Below are 21,458 nucleotides of genomic sequence, written 5' to 3'. Positions count from 1 at the left end.
AAGTGCTCTTTGTGTACAGGGGTGATGGTGAAGGAAGAGATGTTACTGCAGTAACAGTTTATTCTTTCTTGGATCTTGTAATGAACTTCTTGTTCTATTGTGCTACCTGTCTATGGGCCACATTTTTATAATGAATTTAGAGTACATGTTACTTGGTCATCTTGGGGTTTATACCAGAGCCGTAATGACTGACAAAGGGTCTCAGCCCTTTGGATCTGAAGAAGTCCTATACTAGTAGACTTAAGTCTACGTTCACATCAGACTTTGAATCTTAAATGTTAATAATTTTACACTATCTTTTCCAGCTGTTCAGGTGCATGGCTGTTCTGTCTGTGTGCACAAGTGAAGCAGCGTCATTATTTACCAAATCTCTGTGTGCAAATCATTATCAAGTACAGAAATGTCAAGTATCGGGAGTGCAGTACTTGAACCATAGTACACTTTTTTTCCTTTCACTTGTAGTACTGTCTGCTGCAGTTAACTTTTTTAGCATTTACTTACTGCTGTGTTGAAGGGGAATAGTCTGGCCTTGCATAGTGTGTTGATGGCTTGAAGTAATAGGCTGGATCTGTTCTCTATTCTGTGAACTAAAAGGATGATTTTCACTGTAACAATGTTGTGTAATTGTAACTGCAACTTTGATCTGTCAATGTAATGACCTTGATGTCAGTAGCTGTTATGCTGAGATAAATTCAGTCCCTGTTTTCTAAGAAGTTTATGCACTTCAGAGGAGTTACAGCAAGTCTGTATTGTTGGATGTTACGTATTTGTTAGAAATAATTGTTTCCTTTAGGAGGTAAGTGGCTCTGTAGTCTCATAAAAGAAAAAGAAACATGGATGGGAAAACACTTTGGAGATGCACTACAGAAACTTTCGGAGAAGGAAGACAAAGTTGTGTCAAAAAGGAGTATCATAGGAAAACTTGCAACTTTTGGGGGAAAATGAATAGAGTTCCACTTTCTTTTGGGGCTTACAGGCTGATAATGCTTGGCTGGAATAAAGGTCTCAGTTGTGCAGTTTCTTCACGTTTTCTGAACTAGATGAAAATGAGATTTGAGTACTCTCTCATACTTCAAAATCACACAAGAATGTGTTGAGAGAGAATTAACAGTAGGTGCTACTTCCAAATGTTTTAATGAATAGGAAGAATAATTAAGAAACATAAATACTCAGAACAAAGTAGTACAATTTCAGTATAAACAGTATGCATCCTTTTAAGTAACTCAAATGTGCATAAAGATAAATATGGTTGTTAATACATTTTTCTGTCATATAAAATGACAGCTTTAGTGACATACAACTGAAGTTCCTAGTTTATCTAATTTTACAAATGCTCTTTTTCCCAACTATTCAGTGACATTATGGGAGCATTTTGTTATCCAACATTTTGTGTTCTTTACATAATTGTTTTTTTGTTTTTAAAAAAATAATGCAGATTTCAGATTTTACTTGCATACTTTTTTTTTTTTTAATCCTTCCTCTGGGAGGTGGAGAGCAGCTCATTAAAGGAATTTTGTGAACTTTGGGAACCTCATAAATATTGCAGAATTACATCCCAATAGGATGTTCTTCTAAAAAAAAAAAGAAAAAAGTGTAACTTCCTGGGAACCTTTCAGATTTGAAGTGAGTATCTAAATTAGGTACTTTACATGTAATTGTAAATATGTAAACATATGTAAAAGTGTTAGTATAATGAACGAGATGAGACCACTTTCAGAGTGTAGACACACTTGTGCAGTGTTTCAGCATTTTTCAAAGCTTCAGTGTTTACAAAGTGTAGCAAGAATCAATTGCTGAAATATTTGGCTATATGTAGCTTGGTTTAGTTTGTTGTAGGTGTGAAGGGGGGATAATGTTGGGAATGTTTCTGTCTTAAAGTTAGAGGAACAATTATTTCTTCTGATAGCATAGACTTCACCTTGCTTGTGGCAAGCAAATAATTAGTTTTTATGATAGATTGGAAGTGAAAGCAGTTATGAGAGTTGTAGAATGGTCTTTGTTAAGGAAAGAATCAGTGTGTCTCAGTCAGCAGCTAGGAAGCATGAATTAAAATTAAGTATTTTCAAAAAAACCCCGACTTTTCAGGAATTAGTGGAATTTTGTACAGGAGGATATTGTAGATGCTAGATGTTCTTGGGTCAAAATGTGTTTGGATGAGTTAATGGAATAAAAATCCCTGGGAGTGTCTAAATTCTAAGATACTACCTCTGGCTCAGGATACTTTGATTTAAAAGTTTTTGGAGATTTGGAATGTTTTCTGAGGTTTATTCTTCTGTTTTTATGCTATTGCTATGGAGCTGCCTGTTTGCCTGTGGTTAGAAGTGGCATACTGAGGTTGGTGGTCTGTTGGTCTGACCAGACATAGCCATTCTTATATTCTCATGACCAATGAGGTAGCTTTGAAATGCTTTGGTTTGATTGTTTGAAAATATACTTAGTGCTGTTTTGATACTGTTTTGCTTGAATAACAAACCCTGATTGATATCATGGGCATTAATTGTGATAGAACATGCAAAGGTTACAGACAGGAAATGCAGATGCTGCAGTTGTGAAATGCACAGTGTATTTTAACCACATGCATTGTTTATCGATTGCATTCTAGATGGTTGAAGTTGGAAAATATGCATAATTGATAAACTGCTATTTCATTGGGTCTTACAAGTGTATCTCAGTATTTATTATGAAATTAAGCTTAACTAGCTACTAAAGCCGTCCTTAAAAAAAACAAAACAAAAGAAAGGATACTTAACACTGACAAAATGACAACAAAGGATACTTGATCAACAACAAAATGAAGTTAAATAGGTTGTAAAAAGTTGATCAGCATTCTTATTTGTGATACTTGTAAATGCCATGAAGTGTGTGGGTAATATATGCATCTGAAATGGCTAACTTCTGTTTGTGCAAGCTCTTAAGGTGCTTGCTGTAGCAGGGGTGCAGAAGTACCTCTTTGTACAAATAAATAATGTTTATTCACATAACAAAATCTTTGAGTATTTAATACCTTTGTGTTGTAATGAAACTTTTTTCAGTATAAAATAGTGTACGTATAGAAGTTAAAAACCAGAAACTTCTGTTCATTAATCATGTTTCTAAGCTAATGGTGAAAACAGCTACATATTTTGTAGAGTTAAGTCCCTTTTGCAATTTAAAGCACTGAATTGAGAGTTCTGTGTATTTTGGGTAGAGGGCAATTAGACATAATCAAGGGTTTCCCTACTGTGGCTTTCCATAAGCTGTTTAGTCAACTGCGTTAGAGGCAGATAGCCTCTGGTAGAACTTTAGGTGCCTGTTTACTGAAGGTTGAAAGTCTGTTCTTCTCTGTGTGTATGGATAAATCCTGCCTTCCTCACAGGCTTCTTTGCAAGACTTCCAAATTGAAAATGTGCAGAGCTGCTTCCTTTTTGTGGATGAATAACCTATGCAGAGAAGACCTGATTGTAAATTAAAAGGCGGCTGCTATATAGCAGAGCTTATGCTAAAAGATACGCACACAAATTTGAAGTAAGGAGATTTCTTGACATATTTTGAGGTAAATAGGAATAAGGAGATTTTCTCCTGTGAAAAGAAGGTAGGTACGTTGTTAATATTTCATTTCTTTCACTAGAAAATTGAGATACTGTTTGTGGATGTAGAGGATTAGAATGTTAATCATAAAAAAACCCAGTGTTTCGCACTCACTTTTCTGTTTATGCCCCATTCTTCCAATTTTACTTTTTAAACAGTTGATTTAGATCTGTAACATTTCTATATAATTTTCTTGCAGTATCTACCTCATAGAGGCAAAACACAAGAAAAGAATGCAGGACATGGAGTTATATAAAGATCCATGTAGAAATTGAACAGGAAATACCTGGATAGCAATGAGGTTTATGTACAGGAAGATATTGATCAGTATAGTAGCTGTGTAATTTTTTTCTGGAATATTGTTCCTAAATTACTCCCTTCTATCAACACTTGGGATAAAAGTGTTTTTACTGTGTAATAATTGCTCTTTCATAAACAATTATTTGGAATAAAGTCACTCTTACACAGTGCACAGAACTGTTATTTCACAACAGTTACTCTGGTGAGGTTTTCTTTTAGACACAGCCTAAAAGTATGTGGCAGATAAGTTATATAACATCTCTTGGTGAAGAATTACTTTTTTTTTTTTTTTTAAGCACTGGAGATGTATTTTATTTCTTAGTTTCATTGCCATCACGCCTATGCATATTTAATTGCTCTTTGAGAAATCTTGCTTTGGGGATTTGGGGGGGGGGAGGTGTGAAGGATCTGGTGGTATAATAATTTCTTTCACACCAAAAGTAGGTTTTGAGATAGTGGTGGGTGTTCTTCATCCTTTTGTCATTTAAAAAGTTGGGAGAAAGTGATAATGATCACTTTTTCCTAACTGATGAAGAGACTGGCTACAGAACTTGGATCCTCCACTGATTTGAGAAATCTTCAGAACAAATGTATGACCTGCAAGAGCTTTGTTTGCATATTTGATTGTTATTTTTTGTCACTCAGACTGTTCTTTAATTATCCTGAGTAATGGCTCAGCAGTATATTAAGTTTAATGATATCTTCTGCCTTCATCTGTGCAATTCCAACAGGTATTAAGAGCTAATTACAAAGTTGGCTGTTCTTCAGGGCCCGTCCTGAACCTACAGTGTGAATTCAAGCAGTCTGTAGTTTTTTCTGCCACTATAGGATTTTTATAAAAATGGCTGATTAGAGGTAACCTGCTGTTAGGCAATTAACGGGTAAAAATAAATTTTTCTAGGCTCAGGATAAATTCCACTTAATGTTACTGAGAGATGGAGTGCATTCTTAGCCTTTTTGAAGGTATTGTGCATGTTTGTGTATATATTTGTGTTGAAAAATCCTGCATCTGTTGGCTGTAATGTTCTGAAACACTGTGCTTCTCTGAATGCTGATTTAAATGATTCTGAAATAGGGAACGAACCTCAGAGATTCCAAGTGCCTGAAATTCTTTCTGACCTTTTTTTTTTTAATGGGTTGCTTGCTGTAAAGTTTATTCCATTTGCTCACCTTGGTTTCTCTTCACCCAAAATATGGTGACTTCTTAACTGCTACCAAATTTGTGGTTGGTGATCCTATAATGCTCCTTCTAGAAGAAAAAAAAAAAACAAACCCCTCTTGGCTTTATACCAGTGACTACTATAAGAAGCTGGAAAATGTTTGATTCCAGTATTTAACTCAAAACCATGGTTTGTTTCTGTGTAAAATAATTTTTTATGTCAAAATACAATTTTCCAGGTGAATACTATGATCTTTTGCTTGATACTAAGTTTACCAGCAGACGGCTTCAGTACATTTGCTTGTGTTTCAGATATCACGGTATATCAAAGTAGAATAAGAAGTGGTAACAAGCCAGATGAGTTTAACTCTTTAAAACACTTGGCATTCAACAGTTGTGAAACTAAAATTGTTTGCTTTCTTTGAGGATAAGGGGCTTTAACTCCCGGACCCCGGGGTGCAGGAACAGAATCCTGGGATACACGTTGAGACCCTGGGAAAGGAAAAGATACTGCTTTGGCAAACAGAACTCTCAGAAGTATTCAAGGAGAACATGTTAACATGCTTACAAGTTTTATAAGACCTATTCTGTTTCATAGCTTTAGCAAGATTGGTACAGTTGAATTGGTAGAAGGCAGGACTACTGGCTGTGTTAACTCTCTGATAAAGTGGTGTAAATTAGAGAGCACTGCTGTAAATTAGAAAGCACTGGCACTATTCTGTGCCAGAAGGCTAGATTAACATTTAGGAGGTGCAAAATACCACTTCCTGGTCAACTTTCAGTGATGCCTCCCTTAAAACGCTTTACGTTATATGCTTGTATCTTAACTGTCTTACTCTTTTGTTTTTCATAACTTTTATTTCCATGAACTTGATTGTATTCAATTTGTTATTGTCAATATTGCCATAATGACACAAGCTCTTTAAGCTCTGTAACACTGTATTCTTTTTTGTATATATAGATAGCTGCTTATATTCTAGTTCTAACACTAGTAGTTTTTGCTTTCTTCTGTCTGTTCCTTGGGAATGTTTGTTACTGACCTGCAGCTGATGAACACTGATGTGAGTGTTCATCACTGTAACAGTCTAGGTCAGTTCAGGTCACTGTGTTCACAGTCTGCTGCAGATTATACTTTCCCCTTCTATATGCCTAAATAGTAAATAGGTGCTCCTGGTTTTGGAAAGGAAATGTACATTCTTGAGGATGTTTGCCACATTGTGATTTTTCCTTCCCTTTCCACTGTATCGTGATTGTAAGGACCTGCCACACTACTAAGTGTACCACTTCACTCTGATTTCTGTGCTCTTGTACTACAACTACTAGTAGTAATAAAGAGAATGAGCTTAATATTCTTAGTTCTGTTTAGTATTAAGTGTCTAACGAAGCTCTAACTGTGGCACTTTGTTACTAGCTGTGTAACTTAACAATGTAACTTCATCTTAACAGAATAATGTGCCAGTATGATGATGCTGACAGTAAAGGTATTTTTGATCTTATAAAATTCAAATACTGTGTTTTGGTGTTACCATCAGTGTATAATTAGTCTTACTGTTTATAGTGGTGACTTTCTTGGAAAGAAAACTTTTTTACTAGCTTAGATGTGTTCCAAAAAATGCCCAGCAGTTTAAAAGACTGTACGTGAATCTTTTTAGATAGAAATGGTCCGAGGTGTGTAACTAGTTTTTGGTTTTTAAAAGATGTTACTTGCAAGGTTCATGCATTTAGGAGAAATGTAGAAAATATAGGTGGTAATGACAGAATGAGAAACTGCATCTGAGGATGAACTTGTGCTGAAACAAACATGCTGCGTTGCTTTCCTGCAGGACTGCTGTGAGTTTCCTGCTAAAAGAAATTCATAAAACCCCTGAATGATCTGTGGCTTTATAAGTGGGAGCTATAAATATAGAAATTGGGAAGTGATTTCTGTCTTGTGATCTGTGCAGAACTGGCAAGGTCAACATTGCAATATAATGTCCCATTCTTTAGTAGTAATTTTGAAAAGAATGCTGAAAATTTGACATAAAAACAATTTGAGGGCTGGGAATAACATCTTGAAGAGTGATCCATTTAGGATTCAGTCTTGTTGGCTAATCAAAAAGAAGTCTGAGAGGTAGCCTTATTAGGTGCCTCCCTGGGTTTTAGACGTATTCAGATGCTTTTTAATTTAAAGTAGAAAATTGTTTCGTTTAAGGGGTATGACACAGCAGACTGGAACTTCACCTTAAAAAAAGAAAATTATCCCAATGGGGGGGAGTAGATAGTGTGACATATATGTGTGAAGTTGAGTAACTGCTTTTTTTGGTGTGGTGGGTTTTTTTGGTGTGGTGGTTTGTTTTTTTTTGTTTGGTTTGGTTTTTGTTTTGTTTTTTTTTGTAGAACAGCCAGAGAAATAATCAGGCAACAAGTGTAAAACATACCGAAATAATTTTTGTACAGAAAAATTATGAATCCTTTCTACATGAAGACAGAAGAAGTATAAATGGATTCAAAATAAGCCATCTATTACTCTGTAGTCTGATCTACTGCTATTAAGTTTATATGTTCTTTCCATGCTTTTTCTTAAGGCATCATACTTAAATGAAGAACTGGACCCTTGGAATAAGCTACTGAAGGAGCTAGGGGATTTCTTTCTTTCTGTTTTGTTGGTTTGGGGTTTTTTGTTTGTTTTAAATCTTAAGTCAAACATTTGATTCAGTATGAAGGTAACGGAATTAAATATGGTCTATCTAAATGTCAGACTGCTTTAATTGATCTTCTTGTCTTTTGAATCAGTTTTATTTGCATCATTGTTAGTTCAAAAACATGCTTTCCTAGGTTCCCCAACTCCAGTTATCCTGTTAGAGAAGCTAGAAGACTGTTGGTTTCCTCCTGGAAGACAGAGAATTTATAGACTTATTTTTAGTTGACCGCACTGCTTTTCTGTAAAACTAAGTCTCCAGCACCTTTGCTTTGAGTTGCACATGAATCTCTTAATTATATGATTGAAAATAAAAAGTGCTATGTATTGCCTACTTTGGATAGAAAAAGCATACTCTCCAAATTAAATTCCAGTAAAATGTGTGTATGTATATAAGTATATACAGCCACACAAATGCATAGTTTGCTTATTTTCAGTATCACTCCTTTGGCTTTGTGTTTTATAATCCAATTCCAGAGAAAACTGCAGTAGTAAGCAGGAATTTGATCATGACAGTACTGTAGATTACTCTTGCACATTCACAGTATTGAATGGCTGTCTTAAATGAAAAGGAAGCCAGCGCTATCTGTACTGTAATATGTGAAATGTACTCAACATAGCTAGTTTCTGCTAAGAAAGACAATGATCTTTTCATTTATTAACTAAAATAGAGGGGTAATCAGATTACTGATAGCCAGTGTCAAAGTACAGTAGTTTAGTAGTTTGTTGGTAGGTTGTTGAATATGCCTGTCCAGGGCTAGAAGCTGTTCTTGAAAAATTAAAATCGGAAGAAAATGTACCAGAACCCTTGCAGTGTAAATTCTAAGACTTGCAATTGCAAAATAATCCTGACCTTTCTTTAAGAAGGTCTCTTACAATTGGTCTGGTTGCACTGCACTTTAGTCTCTGTTTTGCAATCAGTTTGTGCCATAAGTTAGAACCATTACATAGTGGTGTGTGTAAATTGCAGACCTGTCTGTAGCACCCTTATATCTCTGTTTCAGTAATATATAGAGAAGATACAAGCATGTTCAACAGTTTATTTTGAATCTCTGATTATTGTGGTATGGGTAAATATATATGAGAGTTTGAGTCTGGGCAGAAAAGTACTTCAGAGACTTCAAAGTTGAGTGAAAAATTTTTAGGGATTATTTTAGCATTACTTTACATAGAACATTTCATGAATAAACTGACATCTGTGATGATGTTAAATGTCTTCAAAATACTTGCTGTACTGTGGTGTCATAGTTGTGATGATCAAGAGTATTTCTCAAGTGATTAAAACACTGGCTTGTCCACAAGCTTGTCTGTGTCTGTTTTCATTATTTTGTCCAAAGAGAAGACACTGCTTACAAACTTTGCTTCCCTTAAGCATTTCAAACTGGAATAATGTACAAAATGTTCCAAAATAGAAAGTTAACATAGGAAATACTATATACAGTCTTGTTAATTGAGGGAGGGAGCACTTACAGGTGATAGCTGATATTTTTGGCAAGAGTTGAGCTTTTGACATTGGTGTTGCAATTGTGGTATGGGTTTTTTCTAGCATAGACATTTGGAAAATACCATGACTTAATTGATTTAAAAAATTCAAAACTTCAATAATTTCTTACCAAATGGTAGTCTAATAATTTCTTTTCATCTGTGAAAGAAATACTAATTTTTGGCTGCTGTATGTGGCAAAGAAACAATGTAGTATTGAGTCTGCAAAAACATAGGACACTTACTATGTCGTCTATTTATTCCCAGTGAATTGCCTGATGGTGAAAGTACTAGGCCCATGAAAGACTTGTTAAGGAAATTTATTCATTTGGGTAGATGCTCTCAAGCTCTGCTGTGTTAAAACCCTCCCAAATTTCTTTATAATTTTTTTTTCATCTTTGTATAATTCCCTTTCTTCATTTGGTAATGTGTGTGAGAGGCTTTCAGCAGCAATCCATTTTGGGCATTAACAAAAGCTAACTTTCATGTTTGTGCTATTGTGAATATTGTGGCAGAGACCTGCTAGGTGGTTTGATAAAGAAATGCTGACTGGAGGTGAATGTAGGATGTATTTTGTGTTAAATTTTGGCATTGACCAGACTATGTATTGGCAGATTAACCTGCATAACTCAGGTTCTTGTAGTTTTCTTTAGTCCCATTGAAAGTGACCATATGTTGATATGTAAAACTATTTAACAGTCCGTAATAGCTTTTATCTGTAAAAGACACATGAACACTAATATTCTTATTTTATTTATTGGAAGAACTGATCTGAAATTAAAGTCCCATAGCAAGTCAGTTAAGAAAATAGATGTAGGATTCTTAGTTTTATTTTACATTACTTGATCTTCAGGAAGTACATACTTTCTTGAGGAGGATACTTTATGTTTACTAATTGTAAAGAGAACTTAGTTTAATTTACTTTTGTTTGTAGAGCTTTCTTAAATTACTATTAGAAACATGACTGCCTCAGTCTTGGGAGCTTGTGTTCAAACATGTTTCATAGATTATTCAACCTGCTAAAGGAATGCAGTTGAAATATACTATCCAGACTCTTCACAGAATAGTCAGTATTTATAAGTAGTAAGAAATACTTCTGCTGCTTATGTTTTTCTTGGCTATTTAGTTTTCTTGAGTGACGGCTTTCAATTTTATGTTTGAGTGGAAAGATTGTAACTTCTCAGTAGAATTATATTGATATTCTTGAAGATAGAATAACTTGGAGGTAAAAATGAGTGAGTGGTTTTTTGAGGTCAAAATGAGCATTCGTGTCTGGTTAGGTGATCTAGTACCTCCAAGCATTCCTGTTAACTGTCAGTTGATTTAAGAAATAATTATGGCTGTTTAATGGCTTTCAGCTAAAATTTGCTGGATCTTGGGTCTGCTTAGATTGCTGATGTTCTTGATGATTTGCATGTGAGGTGCAAAGGAAAATGCAAATTTGCTAGTGGAGGAGTCTTTAATAATGCTAAAATAAAATGCCTGCAGAAATTGTCAGGTGTGAGGAGAAGGAGAGCTGGTATATAGGGGCAGTGGCTGATATTCTGACACTGTGACATGGGGCATTTTAGTAGTTCTCTTACAGTATATTCATGATAGTGACCAGATTAATTTCACTTTTCCTGAAGTTAATGTAATCATGCAGTCTTATAGAATAAATAGAATCTTTTTCCAGGAAGATGACAGTTCTTTTGAAAATTCCTAGGCAGGAACTTACTTTTCTGAAGGATTGCCTCTGGGACTGAAATTGAAAAGAAAAACTTATTTATAAATTAAACTGTGCTCAGTATTTTGTAAGTTTTTAACTGAAACAAAATTTTAGAAGCCTGTTGTTGCATAAAGAACACTTGAGTACAAGAATGGTCAATGAATGATAAACTTTGAAGGCACTTACATGTGTTATTCTAAAAAAATTGTTTTATTTTGTTTCCAATTCTTAGACACATATATTTTAGTTTCTGAGGAGAATGCTCTTTGTAACGGAGTTTGAATCCATCGTTTTCAGTGGCTTCTAACTTTTTTTGGACTTGTAGTCTCAATTGACTTTTTTTTTTCCCTGCTGCTGGCTTCTGTGTAGTGGATAGAAGTCTATGGACAATTGGTTTACTTAGTTTCCAGACCATGAAATTTAGAGGGTCTTAGTCTTTAAAAACACAGCCATGAGTTGTACGAGTGTTGTTACTCTAGTGTTCCTAAATACCATATTGGTTAGGAGAGTGGCTATAAAAATCCTAGCACAAGAAAAAATTATTCCGTGAAAACATTCTGGTAAGGAATAGCGGCAGAATGAAGGCAGTCTTATACTGAGTTTAAGTTGTGACTTAGAAGTTTGACCCTAGCATAGAAGAGGAGGAAATTGAAGGCTGGATTTTCCGTAAGTTGTTCAAAGAAGCTGATGAAACTTGACAGTACTTGGCCCTGTAGTGAAAAGAAGCAAACTTTTGACTCTGAATGACAGTGATATGGTGGTAGTGGAAAAGAGGAAGGACAGATTCAGGGAAGGAGAGAGTTTTGCAAGCCTGGGCTTTGCCATACCCATTGCAGGACTGAAGGGGACTTATGGATAAGTAAATTCTCTTGTGTCTGTCAGTTGTGTCATGTAACTTGCCAGATTGCTCCTTAGAGCTAGCTGGGTTTCCTGTGTCTGCCACTGTTGTGGGACAGTTGCTCAAAGATGTCACTTTTCTGGTGGTTAGGAATTACTTTTAGAAAGTGATCAGATGAAAAAATTGAGGAGCAAGAAATGATCATCAGCTCAAATGGAAAAGATCTATAAAAACGGGAACCTTCAGGTAACATCTTAATACCATTGCTACTTTAAATGTAGTAGTTACTGACCTGATGTTTAACTGGCTGTTCATAAGGTTCCACAGAAAATTGTCTTTATTTGCAAATGTTGTTCAGATGTACACTAGTCTTAACTAGTTGTTGAAATCTTTTTTTCCACATCTTTAACCTGGACTTATTTTATGAAGTAAAGGTTTTCTGTTAACGTATGAGAGCTGGTGTTTCTAATTTTTTTACATCTTCCAATTATTTTTTAAATAATTTAAAGTGGTATGTCTTTGAAACATGTATGATCCTGGTATGACAAGTGACACCTGTCTCACTGCACAGCTTACTAGAGAGAGAATCTTGCTTGAGACTTTAATTTGTAAAATAAAGATTGATTTTTATTTTTTTATATATATATATATATATTTATTTAAAGTAGTCAAGGTATCTTTTTTCCACTCCTCAGTTGGCAGCTGAAGGGTTAATTGTAATGCATGTCTAGACATAATCAGGTCTGTAAGGATACACTAAAACTCTTCTACATGCTTCATGCTTTTTACATGTGTGATGGTTTAGATGTTCTGAATGCGATGAAGTTTCAGACTGTGTGTGTTGAAAACTAAAGGTGAAGGCTTCTCCTCTAATGTTCAGTTTCCCTTTTGTGAATGGGAACTAGAACATTAGTAGCTACACAGGTGTGTCCGCTCTTAAATTACTGTTATGAGTCAAATCTTCCACCTCCCCACTATTTTTTAGTTTTCCAAAACAGTGTTCTGCTTCATCTGTGGCATAATAAACATCTAAAAATGAAGATTAGGTTAGACTTTTTGTGTGACAATAATCTTGTGATTAAAACAGAATGTTAAAAAAAAAAAATCTTACTATTGTTTTGTGTTTTGTGACATGCCCTAGTAGGATAAACACACATTTATGTGTGCACTGGGTATGTATATTCAAGTTGCTTCAGTGTATTACATTTCTTTCAAAAATACTGCAGGCTTTTCCTTCCTTCCTTCTAGAAGTCTGAATGGACTTTAGAAAAACAAAACACAAGCATTGCCTTGCAGCTGGCATTGCTTTACATACTGTTGAATTTTTTCAAAATACACTTCCAGAGTCTGAGAGTTAACGATGTTTACAACTGAAATAGAAAGAAAGTATACTCACTTACTGAGTGCGTTCCTGTATTGCTAAATCCATTAGAGTTTGATTGTTTAACTTGTACAGGAAAGTGTTAGTGTTTCAACAGCATAAGGTAAGTCCTTTAATCAGTCTTACATGCTTTACCATTCAAGTTTCATGCCTCTTTTTCCCTTTGATATGTTTTGCTAGGTTTGAGATGTTGGACAAATATTTCAAATACTGCATAGCAGGATTTATTAATAAAATAAGTCTGTGAAATCCTGTATGTAGTTATTATATAACCTTTAGGTTGCATATGCAATTTTACCTGCCCAAAATGCTGTAATAACTTCCCTTCTTTGTCCTCAATGGCCAAGAGAAATATGTTTGATCAATGTAAAGGTTGTCATTAAGTCAGGCTTTTCTATGCAATTGAGGCAATAAAATGCAGTTTTAATATGAATGCTGCTATTATGGGTAATGCTATATGAAAAGTAGAGCAATAATTCTGAAGTTTTAGGACCTTTCGGACCTTTAAAAAGAAGGGGCAAAAAACCCCCTCATTTTGTTCCCAGAAAATATTTTTTCTTTGAATTTGGATTTATCAACTTATATGTGAAATGCCATATTTTTAATAATTTAAAGTTACGTGGAAGTTCTCTAGTAAACTACTTTAAATCTTCTGTTACACTTTGATCAAGCAGTGTAATTGCATGCTAGGGATGTGGAGTATCAGTGTAATCGGTGATTTCCTTGAAAGGTAGAAATAAGTAAAACTTCAGTTTCTTATTTGAGATCTTGGAGTTTGTTGGGCGAAAGACTATTGCCTGGTTTGCACATGGTCAGACTTCGTATTTAAAAGATAAAACCCTTTCCAACTACAAAATGTAGTGAATGTATGTCTGAAACGCAACATGCCATTAAAACAATATTAAGTTTACAAAGTCTAGAATATTAGGTGTTAGAATTTTTATTTGTCCCCCTCTATATGTGCATTCTGTAGTTACTTAACCTCAGACAATTCTTTTTTGTGGGATCCATACTATTCAAGTAGCTGTTCAGTAGTTCTTTTTATCCTTGTATTCTGTCTTGCCTAGTTTCAGGCATTATTTCATGCATCCTTGCACAAATACAAAGTATCTGTCACTAACTGCTTCTCAGATCTCCCCGAATTCACTTTCATAAGAAAACTGGGTAAGTTCCTGTGGTGGTACTCTTATTTACAGCTGAGGGCTAAGGTGTAGAGGGAGACCAGAGTTATCAGGTGTCACTGAATTTTGTAGAAAGATAGTGGATCTCAGAGATCCATGAAAATACTGTAAATATGAAAGTGGACAGGCTGGTAGAAGAGGAGGAATCTACCCTGAAAAAGAGGCTCCTGGTTGAGGTTGTTTGAAGAGTCTGAAGCATAACCCTGTCTGTGGGGAAAATATTCTAACAGAATCTGTACATAACTAAATTCAGCTGGATTTTTTTAAAGCCATGGGAGGCCATATTTTTGTTTACAGAACTAGTGTTTTATACATGTGCTCAAAAATAACATGTTTTCTCTCCCTTAAGAAATGGTCTTGCTAATATACTTTTAAAAATACATTTTGATTGAATTTGTAATTCAAAAGAGTTAGGGCTTGTCTTGTATTTGACTTTCTTAATCTCTCTTGTCTTGTTTTTGCAACTCTTGTGCCCTGGACATGCAGGTTATGATATAACGGTCAGTTTAGGCTGATCTAAGACCATGTTGTCACTGAAATGAGCTGTTACTTTGGTATCCTGTTTGCATCCCTTGTGCCAGCCTAAGTACTCCCATGGCTATGCAGAGTCGGATCAGGAAACTGATGTAATTCAGAACTGAATGAAAAATAAATAGAATTATTTCCTCAGTAGGCTTAATGTGTGGCAGCAGAAGCAGCTAAGTCAGCATAGTAGAGGGAACAGAAATAGGAGGAGGAGGAGGATTGCTCCTCTTACTATCAGCCTGGGGACTTACAAATTGGTTTAACACAATGGGAAGAATTCTGTCGTAACTGGGAGGGAGGGAAGGTGAGTACCAAATTGTTCTGTGCCATTTTGTTTCCCAATTTTAGTGCTAGTCAATCTTTAATCATCAGTATAGTTATAAATCGTATCAAATCTCCCTCTCCTGAGAACTATTTCAAAGGAAAGGAATACCTAAGGACTGAGAAAGTTGTATTACGTAGAGAGCATTTCTTAAGGATTTGTCTTTGTGTATGGAACCCAAGTTAGTACAACAACCCTGGGGGAGGCTGATCTGTTTACTTTATCTGTTTTTATTGAACCCAGGATTTACTGCTTTTCAAAAAAGTTGGTGTTGGGAAATTCTGTGTTAATTCTTAGGGCTCATAGTCATGCAATATGTCAAGTGATAGTTTTGACACCCCTTACTTCTCAGTTCAAGACTTAAGGAAGCAGGTTGATTAATGTAATTTATACAGCAAATCTGCAGTGATCTTATTCTTGGTTTTGTATTGAGGGTCTTGATGACTAAGTGTTCCTAAAGTGTAAATTGATTTTTCCATATTTCTAAAGATCAAGCTCTTAACTTCTGCATAGATAACTTGTTAGGTTTTAGCCACGTGACAGTTACAGTGGAGAAAAAAAAAATCCCTAAAATCAATCAAATGCGTATACAAGCCATTACAGAAAGTGATGCTAAAAGAAGTCTGCTGCTATTGACAAAAATGTCAAAAACCCAACTACAAAGTGCATTCTTGTGTGGCAACCTTTCTGTTCAACCTTTTGGACCCTGTGAAGATTGTTATAAATACTGTTGTACAGAATATTTTTGAGGGCTTTTTTGTAGGGTGGATTTTTTTGTTTTGTTTGTTTCTATTTTTATAACGTTATTTCTGTACTATATAGATTCTCAAAATCCTTAGCTCATTAACCTGTCTAGTTGAAAAGTATGACATCTAGGCAATACCTAGTAAATACGGAGACTTGATTCTGCTTGGCCAAGTACTCCAGAAGAAGGAAATAGTTTGGCTGTGAGCACTTAGGAGGCAGATGCCTCTCTGTGTGTATGATCACAGCTGTATTATTTTCCTCTCCATTATCAGCAAACAGAGGATGAAATTAAGGCCCAACAGTTGCAGCTGGCAACTAGGATTTGTCAAATAGTTATAAAAGGGTGCTGCGCAATGAAAGAAGACTAATAGAAGGGGAGAAGACTGTCACTTACAGAAGACCTGAGTTTTGGAAAGAGTTGAGTACTGCTTTCAAGTCAAAGAGCATAAGAGCTTTCATAACCTTCCTTAGATGATAATTATCAAAGTATTTAGTTCTGGTTTTATTTTTGTAAAAAGAGTCTCCGTGCAGTAGCTTCCAAATGTTTGAAGTATGGTGTTGTGCATATGTGCATGTAATATATTACTTTTTAAAAAAAAACCCTACTTCTGTAACTATTTTATGTGTGCTTTTGTATTTATGTGCAAGGACACTGTTTGCTTTTTGTTGTCTTGTCCTTGACTAGTGAAAATTGGGATAACAAGTTGGGCTTGTGAAATTGTCTGGTCATTTGCTGCCTATAGATACTAGAGGAGTGCAAATTATGTATAATTGTAGTTTTCTCCAGAAGGCTGTTAACTTTCTATTGGATTAGAGTCAGTTTTATAGTATTTTTTTAGAATCTAAGTAACAACTGCAGTTAAGTATAGTTGTTGGGTTTGCTCAACTTCCTCTGTCCCCTTCTATTGGGAGCCCACTATTTAAAATAGCTGATTCTGGATCTTGGTCTCTACATTTTTATCTTGAAATATCTGTATTTCAAAAATGCATGACAAACTCTGGGTGTTTTTTCTTCTCTGTTACCATGCACTGTTTGGTGCATTACTTTTTCTCACTAAGTGGCAGTGGTTAGTTGAGAGCGCTTTCATGACAGACTTTTAACTGAAATACTTGTAACTGTCTTGTTCTTACTAGGATTTTAAATTTTAATTGATTAAATCATTAGTTAGCAAATGCGAGGTAGAAGAACACATTTTAATTTGGTTTACCATTGAGCATAAGGCCAGAGGGGCTAAAATCAGGGCTGATGTGTGAAGTTTTATATGGCGGTATCACTTAGTCCTGAGAAAGGAGCAATGTAAGAATGCTATCCTCCTGGTTAGACTGTTTCACGCTCTAACTGCTGAGAGTAATGAAAGTGTACAACCACTCCCTTTAAAAAAATCTTCAAGGATAGATTAGGGGCTGATTATAGCTCTGCTTTTTTTTTTTTTTTTTAATTGTGCCTCCTTTAGTAATGAAATTGTGTTGTTGATCTTAAGCTCTGTAGAGCAATGTGGTCTCTACTTTACTCTCCTTATTCTATTTTTTTAATCCCTCTTCCAAGAAAATTTTATATTGAATCTTGTCTTGAATTAGCTGCACAATGACTTCAGTCAATTTAAAGTCATAATGAGGACAAATGAGTTTGTGGTTTCCTGTAATGATGGCAAATCCAGTAATATTGTTAACTGTTTAAATTTTGTATTCACATCTGCAAATTCCCTTGTCTTCCCTAGGATTTTGGCTTGCAAAAGACAAAATATAAGCCCTTTCACTTTGTAGTGAAGAGACTACTATTTTTTTCAACAGACTTACTAGCTTTATTTTTCAGCTACTTCAAAGTTTTCCACTAGACCTTTTGCACTAGTTGAGATAGCTTGTATGTTCTACTGAATTTAGTTATCTACTAGGTTAGCAGGCAAGTAGGAAGCTTCATTGCTTTTTTGTAAGTTAGGTGGGTAGTATGATGTTAGTTAGGTGAGTGATGTTAGTATGATGTAAGTTAGGTGGGTAGATGCTTTTAAAAAAATGCATTTTTCTCCATATAGAACAGGACACTAAACCCAATTCTCCTGTGATACTCTAACCTTCAGCTGTCTTCAGTAGTAAGTAAAATGTGAATCCATAAAATATAGTTGTTTCCTGTATAATGGATTTGTAAATTCTGTATTTTAATTCATGTATCCCTTTCTTAATCTTTTCAATATACTGTCATTAAAAACTAAATTACTTAAAAGTATGCTGTGTACCTGTTTTAATATAGCTTTGGGTTTGGAAGAAAATGTATAACAATTTATGCTGACAGTGCCATAAGGAAAAAAATGTGTGCATATATTAAAATGCTTCATATGATTGCTGTTTGTGCCTTCTTTTAGAGTTACTATACTAACTTTAATACCTTTATTTCAAAGCAAAATCCCCAACATTTATGAACAGAAAATAATACTCGGTCTCTAGTGCAGAAATATTTTTGTTGTTAATGACTGACTGAAGTGATTAATGCAAAACAGTTTCTTCTTTTTTTTTTTTTTTTTTTTCCTTCAGTGCTAGACTTCATTGTTTTGGGAACAGTATGGAATAAAATCCATTATCTTTTGGTTTTTTTGTGTTTTCAGGCTCGGATAGCGTTTTTACAAGGGGAAAGAAAGGGTCAAGAAAATTTGAAGAAAGATTTAGTGAGAAGAATAAAAATGTTAGAATATGCATTAAAACAAGAAAGGTAGGTATACAAATTGTTCAGCTTTTATCTGACCTGGAATACTCTGCAGACTAAAAGTTCCATCACATTATGTAAACTGTCTTTATGGTTGGTCATCTTTATACTACGTTTTCTGATAAACTTTGGTGTCTGCTATAATAAAAAGTTGCAAAACTTTCAAAATTGTTTGGACTCGTGTCTTAAACACAGAAAGTTGAAATTGGACAGTTTCCCTTTTCCGAGTTAGAGTAATGGTATGCTTAGTAAGAATAAACGTTCCAAAAACGTTTATACCTTATTAGTATACTTTTACCTGCTCTTCAGTGGTATTAAACTTGAAAGGTTGAAAAATACTGTTCTCTTGATTCCCTACAACTATTTTGTATATGTTGCATGATGAAAACTATACTTTGTGGCAGAACAGAATCCTTTAAAAATTAGTATTACATTTTGAAGTCTTGTTTTTTCATGTGGTAGATACTAGAATTTCTAGTCTCAGTAGGCACATTTTCTGTAGCATTAATGTAATGCTTTAAAAATTAAAATTCCATTCAATCCATGCAGACTCATGTCCTTCAAATCTACATGCTCTTGTGTTGCCTGGCTACTTCATTTGACCAATATTAGTAGTTAATTTTGCAAAAACGCTAGGAAAATCTTGTCATGTGCCTGTACTTTTAGTAGTGGACTCAATTCTTACATTTAATTTTCCTTGCTCTTAAAAAGTAGCTGAATCCAACAGTGTAAATATCTTGAGGATCAGGGAACAAAATAGGTAGCCTTTATAGTTTATTTTGATTTGAGGGGAACATTGCTGCCAGAGTAAACTTAAAATTTTGTAGCAAAGTGTAGTGAGGCTTCATGTGGACATTTTTAAGTTTGTTGTCCAAGAGTATGTATGTCTAAATGTATTTTACGTTATGAATTAGTATGAGTAAGTGACTAGTACAGAAACAACTTTGATTAGTTGGTTTCATATTAAAAACTAATGTTTTGGCAAGGATGGCTACATACCTCTGTGTGAAGTGTCCAGTGTAAAGGTGCTTCAGAAAATAGCGTATGTTCATACAGAAAGCTGTATTGGCCCATCATGTGTTTTCTGGTGAAGTAATAGGCAGAAAGGATCTGTTTCTTCATTCAGCCCTGTCCTTGAAATGGAAAGTAACTCAAGGTTTCCAAACAGTGTAAGACTGAAAGTGACATTGTTATATCGTACTGGTAATGTGCAAGTTGCTCTGGATGCAAGGCAGACGAAAAGTATGCAAAGCGTTGGGGTGCATGTACGCTAAAGAACATTGAACATATCAAAGGAATAATGTGCTGTTATGGCAGACCCAAGTGTCTTGGGTATAAGTAACTTTTCTGAAGTTGAAGGAAAACATTTTGGTTATTTTGGCAATAATAAACTGCGTGTGCCGCACATAGAGACTTTCTGCAGATGCACGCCATAAGGCTGTTAGGATTGCCTACTTATTGAGATAAATCAGAGGCAGTTAATTACAGCTGGAGTGTGAAGACATCATATAACAGAATGCAGAATTTGAAGATGAATGGCATTGGTGAAACCTCATTCCTGCTTCCCCCTGAAATGCAGCTGCCTTTGTAGTTTGATTTCCCTTGAAATTCCAAAATCCATCTGATGGACAAGAAACTTGTAATCATATGTACAACAGAAGCAGAACAGCAGGAACATACAGTTTGCTTTAGTTCTTGTGGCTAGTGGGTACAGGCCAACTGCATACTTTTCAAGAGGAAAATCCTTGCTTAAGTCCCAGCCAGAATTGTCGTGAAGATTGCTAAAAACAGGAACTGAAACTCTGGGGTTGATTGGTGGATGTGTGTGAGGCAACGAGGAAGCTTTCTGTTATTTTCTGCTACAAATGCCCAGTATTTTGAGGGCCTCTAATTGCGAAAGTATGATGGATTGAGTAAGGAAAGTAAGCACAGGTACTGACTTGCCAGTAAATCATCCAAGAATGATAGTATGTTAGTTTCTTGGTTGTTGTACTGAATGAAGAGTTCAGGATAATAAACTTTTTTTTTTTTGCCATTGTTCCTCTGAGCGAAGAATCACAACTAATGAAAAGAAACCAGCCCCAAAGCAAAATAAATGCTGAGAATTTCAGATCTGAAAATTGTTGACAGCAATCTTCAGTGTTGCACCTGATTCCCTCCATCCCCTTTCTCCTCCTTTTGTTGCTCACTCCCTGATGCTGTCAAAAAGTTTCTTGCAGTGAAATACCACATTATAGGGAGTCAGAAACCAACTCATTCAGACAATGATGACCGTTGTGATTTCTCAGAAAAAGGGTATGAAACAGGACATCAGTGTGTAAGATTAAATAAAATGCAGTAGTAGTTACAAAATAGTTTGATATTTCTAGCATTTATCTCTAAGTATGTGTGGAACAGGTGCGATAATGTCTTAGAGAAGTAAAATGTTGTTTATTATTTTAATGTCCTTAAATATTTTGGTAGTTCTGTATGAATTTTTGTAATAAAATTAGGCCTTAAGTAGTTATATGTATGGGATTTTGTGTGTAGCTAGTGGATATTCCTTTATGGTGATTTGCAGACCCAGCCAGATTTCTTCTCTTGTGTACTCTAGGCCACTCTACTCCAAGCTTCATTAGCATAGTGCTGTGCTTAAATTATGAAGACTTGCTGAGATCATAAAATTGTGGCTATATTTTGACTTCATGGGGTTTGGACTGGAGCTGGCTTATATCGTTGCAACTGAGTGGTAGGATTCAACAGTTAAATAGCAGCAAGCAGTTAAATCAACTTGGGGCATTGTTTCTCCTACTACTACTTTTTCACTCATGGAAATCTAGCCTTGGAAGAATAGCAAGTCAATACTCAAAGGATTCAAAAGATGCCTGTTGTAGAAT

The 21,458-nt window shown here is 35.2% G+C and overlaps 1 protein-coding gene across 3 annotated transcripts in view; it reads left to right on the top strand.

The window, feature by feature from the left end:
- STRN3 (striatin 3) overlaps positions 1 to 21,458 on the top strand; it is a 67,555-nt gene that overhangs the window by 3,228 nt on the left and 42,869 nt on the right. For all 3 annotated transcript variants that reach the window (XM_075503081.1, XM_075503082.1, XM_075503083.1), the window contains exon 2: positions 18,485 to 18,588. In XM_075503081.1, coding sequence (XP_075359196.1) covers positions 18,485 to 18,588 — 104 coding nt within the window. The remainder of the gene's footprint in view (positions 1 to 18,484; positions 18,589 to 21,458) is intronic.

Source organism: Mycteria americana, chromosome 5 (assembly GCF_035582795.1).
Source record: "Mycteria americana isolate JAX WOST 10 ecotype Jacksonville Zoo and Gardens chromosome 5, USCA_MyAme_1.0, whole genome shotgun sequence".
In the NCBI taxonomy this organism is placed as follows: domain Eukaryota; kingdom Metazoa; phylum Chordata; class Aves; order Ciconiiformes; family Ciconiidae; genus Mycteria; species Mycteria americana.
Note: the sequence above shows the minus strand (reverse complement) of the source record. Positions and strands in the feature narration are given on the sequence as shown.